Genomic DNA, 6,539 nt, shown 5'->3' on the forward strand with positions numbered 1-6,539 from the left:
TGGGAAGGAGGAGGGATACAGACGGGAAGGGCTGGGGGCGGTGAACAGCACCATCGTGTGGCATTTGACCGCAGAGATAGCGACAGCCCAGCTCAGGGGCTGCAGTGCCATCTCCTCTCCCCTGTCGCTGTGCCTCAGTTTCCCCCTCCACAGCACCCCGCATCCCGATGCATCCCAGAGCTAACCTACCACTAACACCCACCACCCTGCAGCGCTGGGGCCCAGACTCAAAGCCAGCTGTGGGCACAGCTGGTGTGTCTGCACAGGCATAGGTTTGAGGACAACAGGACAGAAGGGTTTGGGGACAGACAGACCAGGGGTGAAGGAAGTGGTGGGTGTCCTCACCTCACTGCTGGGCAGAAGGGTCTGGAGGAGGTTCCTGGTGACAGCAGAGCAGCACACAGATGGTGGTGGCCCCTCAGCCCCAGCCTACCTTGCTGCCAGCACAGGACATAGCCTGGTCCTCCTGCAAGCCCCAGCGCCATGTCCCTCCTGGGGCTGCCAGGGCTGTAACCATGCTGGTGGCACCACCAGAGCCCAAATCCACTCTCCAGGGCAGGTTATTGCCTGGAGATCCCCTCTGGGCTGCCTGGTCCAGGGGTGACCACAGCTGCCACCACCACCGGTGGAGCAGTGCCCAGGGCGGTGGCAGGTGGCCGAGTCCCAGACCACGCTGGCCCCTTTCCCTGCCAGCACCGAGGCTCCCTGGCACCTTGGGGACAGGACACACCTCTGGTGGGGCACAGCCAGGGGCTGGGGCTTTCCCTTTTTAGCTCCCTGGCTCTCTGGTGCCAGCAGCACTGCAGGACAGCAGGCAGCAGCCCCTCCACAGCCATGGAGAGGACTCCAAACCTGGTAGGTGACTCCACAGCAGCTCAGGGCTTGCTCCTCATTTTCCTTCTTTAATACCATTATTTGCATGCTTGTTTATATGCCTGCCAGGGCCATCACTCCCATGCCTGGCATGAGGAGGGTGCAACAGCCTCAGAGCAAAGCCATGATGGTCCAACTGGACAGTCTGGCACCAGAGGGGGAAAACAGCCCTGTCCAAGCAGTCCCTGCCCCAGGGCACAGCACACCCACGGGCAGGGTGTGGGGCTGTCTCAGCTGGCTGCAGTGACACGAATAGCAGGGAGCAGGACTACAGAAAGCAACTTTGTTCACTGCTGGGCAGCCTGCCGGGTGTCAGCACACAGCAGCTCGGCCCTGCGAGGCCGGAGGGAGAAGGGAAGGAAAAAAGTATCTTTTCTCTCTGTCCTCAGAGCACAGAGGGAGGGAGAAAGAGGGTTTGGATAAAGATCCCGTTCTTGACTGTCTCGTCTCTAAAGCTCTTTTTAAACCAGAGGCAGCCCAGGTACAGCCTGAGCTGAGGGTGTAGCCATCCCTCCCAGCACGCAGCTGCCTCTGAGTGGGCAGGGAAGGGACCAGGCACAGCTCAGGCACTTTGAGCAACACAGATTGCCAGCTGCAAGCAGGGTGAGGAGCTTTGCAGCCACATGAATCAGCTGGGGCTAAGGGCTAAGGGCTAAGGGCTCATCACAACTGTGTGCCCACCCTCCCTGCATCCTACCCTCAGGTGCTTCCATGGGTCTCACCTACAGGCCAGCACTGCTTTTGGGGGTTGTACATGCCACCGTAGTCAATATGGTCCTGCTATCACCTGGTGACCTTTGGGAAGTGGGAGAGCTCCCCTTCCATGCCAGTCCTGCAGCCTGAGCAGCCACACACCATCCTGTTTCTTCCACAGCTTCTCCTCTGCATCTTCACCTTTGCCATGGTCCTTGTCCCCGAAGCAAAGGACCAAAGCAAGGCAGCCAAGGGCAGGAGAAGGGGCCTGGCACGGCCCCCAACAGCCACCCCTGCCCTCGCCTGGGCCCCGGACGAACCCTACACCACCGTGGCAGACTATGAGCACAGCATCCAGGACATGGTGCACCAGCTGAGGAACAGCTCTGAGCCAAGGGACACCAAGTGCCAGGTCAACTTGAGGCTCTGGAGGTCCAACCGGAGGAGCCTGTCCCCCTGGGCTTACAGGTGAGGTTGGGGCAGGGACCTTGGGGACATGCATGGTGACTGTGCCAGCAAGTGCTGTGGCAGCCACGGCTCCAGCATCATAGGGCTGTGGTGGCTGCTGGAGGTGTGATAGGACATGATGCAGAACCCTATTTCACCCCGGGGAGAATGTCCCCAGCACCTACTGCCTCCATCTCACCATCTCTCCACCTTCCTCTTGCTTTTCCCCTCCTCCTGCAGCATAAACCACGATGCAGCACGGATCCCAGCAGACATCCCTGAGGCCAGATGCCTCTGTGCTGGCTGCATCAACCCCTTCACACTGCAGGAGGACCGCACCATGGCCAGCACCCCCCTCTACGGCCGCCTGCCCGTCCGCAGGCTGCTCTGCCAGGGGCCAGGGGAGGGGAGGCACAAGCCCTCTGGGAAGAAGAAGTGCCCCAAGAAGTACCAGATGGTCATGGAGACCATCGCTGTGGGCTGCACCTGTATCTTCTGAGGTTGCAAAGCTAACCCCTGCAGCTACCCGTGGGCATCTAACCAGCTTGCTCTTGCTTCCTGAGCTTGCTCAGCCCTCTGGGAGAGGGTCAGCTGGCTGAGAGGCAGGGTGAGAGGAGCTCTTGCTCAAGGCAACTCCAAGAGCTCCCTAAAATTCCCTAGACTCCATCAGTCTCAGCCCAAGCAGTCACTTTGGGGACAGCCAGTGCAGAGGCAGCCCCTGCAAGTCATGCAGCTTTGCAGCCTCGCAGCAAGACACCCACTGCCCCGAGCCACTGAGCCTCCAGGAAGGAGCTCAGCAGGATGGTCTGGAGGAGAAAGGGAGACATGCACCTGCCAGTCCCTCTGGCTGGGCAGGATCAGACCTCCTCCTTTCCCAAAGTCCCCACTTGCCTTTGCTTGCCCCATCAGTGCAACAGCTCTGTAGCACCCAGGTCTCCCCAGTCCTCCCCAACTCACCCACAAGCTCCTCTGCACCAGCCTAATGAGTGGGGCAAGCAGCTGGTGCTTTGGGAGGCTTCTGAGGTCTTAATAAAGTGCATTGCTGGCCCCTGTCTGAGCTGCCCCTGCCTCAGCCCACTGTGCTGCACCTCCGCCCTGCCCAGCACCTCCCACTGAGACTCTTCTCCCCCAAAGTCAGCTGAGTCCCAGGCTCAGGGAAGCCTGGACACTCCCAGAAACAGGGAGCACCTCGAGGACCTGTGACAGCCCACTCTGCAGCCCATCCCTGGGGCACCAGGCCTGTGAGCAGGGCTAAGCTCCAGGAACACGTGGCATGGAATCTCCTGCCCCAGCCAGGGCCACCCCTACCACTGAGTTTCTCAGGGGCAAAGCCAGGAGGGCTGGAGGGACTGTGGTGGGAGCTGAGCTGCTTCAGGGGGGACCCATCTGCTGCCAATGTCAGCCTGGAAGCTCCTTCAGATCCCTCCCAAGCACAGGGATCCTTTTTCACAGAAAACACAGACTCCTTTCCAGTAGAGCCTGGGGAGTGGAAGAGGGAAACTGAGGCACACGGTACAGACACAGCAACACTGGGCAGGAACTGTATTCCTGAAGGCGACACATATTCAAGTCATCTGGGACACACACAACCTGTCCCTTGTCCCCCAGCCCCAAACCCCCTGGTGTCCCCAAGGCAATAAATACTCCCCAGGCTACCACAGACTGAAGCTCCCAGCCCACCACCCTCCTGGGTGTCACAGCTCTGTCTTCACCTTGTGCATCAAGTCCTTCTGGTCGATCTTCTCCAGGTCCTGATGCCAGCGGTTGTAAGCCAGTAGGGCCACGTTTTTGGCTGCCACTGCTATCATCTCCATGGAACTGGCCACCCACTCCACACCACTGAGGTAGAAGAGGTTCTCGTGGAGCACAATGGGTGGGAGGGACTTGGTGGCATCGTAGCGAGGATACGTCTGCCACTCTGTCACCTGCACCGAGTAGTAGGACCTGAAGAGGGTCTTCAGCTGCTGCTTGTCCAGTGGCTGCTGGGACAGGACACGCCACACTGCAGCCTCCTGGGGCTGCTTGCGACGGAAAGCTGCCGAGATGTTGACAGGACAGATGTTGTCCATGGCGTTGAAGAAAAGGTCGGGGGTGTCGGTGGTGAGGATACTGGTGAAGGGGAAGAGCTTGGGGTCAGGGAAGCCAAAGTAGGAGGAGTTGAGGTAGCCATGCACCACGGAGGTGACAGAGGGCTGGAAGGCTCCAGGGAAGTCAGCAATGGGTGGCTCAAAGTTCTCAAAGGTGAAGTTGGTCCTGCTGGGATGCAGAGGAGTCGTCACAACCACCATGTCGTAGAAAGCTGAGCCTTGGCCTTCACTGCTCTCGTAGCGTACCTGGTACAGTGCCTTCCCCTCTGAAAAGAGACAGCAGACAATTAGGAGCAGCCCTGAGACTCAGGTGGTATTGCCCTGGCCCTTTTTTGTCTAGAATCCCTCCATCCCCTGGTTTTCCAGTACACACCAGTGCTGGACCACAGCACCTGATGGTTATGGATGAGTTGCTGGTGCTTTAGGGCAGCAGAAAGACTGTCAAGACTGTGGGAAAGTTTCCAGAGAAGCCTAGTGGGGGCAAGGAGGACTGGGGGGCACAGCCACACCCCAGCTATCCAGCTCTTCTGCTGTGCTGGATGGGGAAGCAAGCCTGTAACAAGGATAGTGCCATAGGAGAGACCAAAGGGACCACAGCAGGGAAGGATGGGAACCTCAGGGCTGAGGGCTGTACTGCAGGGCTCCCACTGGTCAGAGAAGGGGAGGAGATGGACAGATCTCTTGGCCCTCACCCAAATGCCTTACCAGGACCAGGACGCTCTCCAGCCCCAGCATCCCCATGCTGCCACCAGTAACGTCCCATCCTGGTGCATTCAGACCCACACTCAGAGCATAGCCCATGCCCAGGCTCACCTGAGCTGTGCAGGGAAATTCCTGTCACCCTGGCTGGGATGACATTGGCTTTTGTCAGCTTCAGCAGACCCGAACACACCAGTTTATTCCCTCCTTCCACGGCCCACGTGCTGCCCTGGGCTCCCGCCAGCGACATGGCTCCTGTGGAGAGGAAGAGGAGGGTGGCTCATGGATGGGACACTGAGGAGAGTCACCCAGAGGGGAGAGGAGGTCCCTGGTTTCACCTGCAAAGGCAGGCACCAGCACGGACTGTCCGTAGCTGGAGCGCAGCACAGCCGCGATGACATCGTCCACGAAGCGCTGTGTGACTCCCACCTCCAGCAGGGACTCGGCCACCGAGCGCTGCGTCATGTTGACGAAGGCATCGCCGCCCAGCGAGCGCAGCAGCTCCTCCAGGCTGGAGAAAGCATAGCCATGGGCCTGGTACTTGTAGATCCTGGAGGGGACAGAGCACAGGGCACCTGGTGATCATAGGATCGTAGAGTCATCACGGTTGGAGGAGACCTCTAAGAATATAAAGTCCAACCTGTCACTGCTGTAACCCCTAAATCATATCCTCCAGTGCCAGATCTAGGTGCCTCTTAAATACTTCTAAGGATGGTGACTCCACCACTTCCCTGGGCAATTCCCTATTCCAGTGCCCGAACACCCTAACGAGGAAAACATTTTTCCACACGTCTAATCTGAATCTCATGAATCTGATATCCTGGTGCCAGGAAAATGCTGCGTCCCCCAGCCCCACAGGCTCTCCTACCTCATGAACTTCTCCATCACCTCCTCCACCCACATCTGCAGGCGCAGGAAGCTGATGCCATAGTGCCACCAGAGTCGGAAGAGGTTGAGCAGGTACCAGTCAGTCTCCTCCAGGACAAAGTTCTCCCCGCTGAATATGGCACTTTTCCCAGCCACCTCTCGCCGGTGCTTGAGGCCTGTGGGAGCAGAGAGACTCCAGTGGGCTCACATAGCAACCTGGGGTGGGCTGGCTGCTGGGAAAGGCCAGCACCAACACACCCACAGCAGGGATATGGGCAAAGACACTCTTGGAGGAGCATCAGGGACAGTGAGACCCCAGGACATTGGGATCCCAGCCAGATCCTCTATCCTGGGGCATCCCATGGAGACCAACTGGGTCAAACGGGTGGGAGTTTGCGAACAAACATCCCACACTAATTCCACCAGGACCCCTCACCCTGATACTCTGCTGGGCCACCCTATCCCTTCCTCTTCCAGGGCACAGTAGGGCCGGTGCACACGGACAGCAAGGGGATTGCTGCACTGCTGCATGCAGGGAGGCTGTGGCTGCCCCAGCCCTGGCAGTGTTCACAGTCAGCTGGGATCAAGCCTTGAGCAACCTTTTGTGTTAGGAGGTGTCCCTGCCCAGAGCAGGTGCTTGAGGCTGGATGATCTATAAACTCTATTCCAACTCCTAAAATTCTATGATTCCAAATCACCCCAAGCACAGAGCCTGGGGGTGTCCCAGCCCCCCAGCTCAGGGAGGGAGGCCAGACAAGTGCTGGGGTGCCCAGACTCACCCAGGATCTTGACAAAGTCCTGCATGTGGAGGCTGAGGGCGTGGATGGAGGCTCCTCGGCTCTCATACTGCTGCTTGTTGACGGTGACGGTGGC

General features: G+C 58.8%; 2 protein-coding genes across 2 annotated transcripts; one reads left to right on the top strand and one right to left on the bottom strand.

Moving 5' to 3' along the window:
- The first annotated feature begins 834 nt into the window (after positions 1 to 834).
- On the top strand, positions 835 to 2,512 carry IL17B (interleukin 17B). Its single transcript, XM_009085040.1, has 3 exons — positions 835 to 855; positions 1,748 to 2,034; positions 2,254 to 2,512. The coding sequence occupies exons 1-3, from the start codon at positions 835 to 837 to the stop codon at positions 2,510 to 2,512; spliced, it is 567 nt and encodes a 188-aa protein (XP_009083288.1).
- A 1,028-nt stretch (positions 2,513 to 3,540) lies between these two features.
- PCYOX1L (prenylcysteine oxidase 1 like) lies at positions 3,541 to 6,536 on the bottom strand (the record flags this gene model as incomplete). The annotated part of the gene is made up of 5 exons (XM_009085052.1): positions 3,541 to 4,366; positions 4,914 to 5,054; positions 5,138 to 5,349; positions 5,668 to 5,842; positions 6,446 to 6,536. Coding segments are annotated over 5 exons (1,278 nt in total), but the record flags the coding sequence as incomplete, so codon positions are not given.
- Between the last annotated feature and the right edge of the window lie 3 nt (positions 6,537 to 6,539).

Source organism: Acanthisitta chloris, unplaced genomic scaffold (assembly GCF_000695815.1).
Source record: "Acanthisitta chloris isolate BGI_N310 unplaced genomic scaffold, ASM69581v1 scaffold31240, whole genome shotgun sequence".
In the NCBI taxonomy this organism is placed as follows: Eukaryota; Metazoa; Chordata; class Aves; order Passeriformes; family Acanthisittidae; genus Acanthisitta; species Acanthisitta chloris.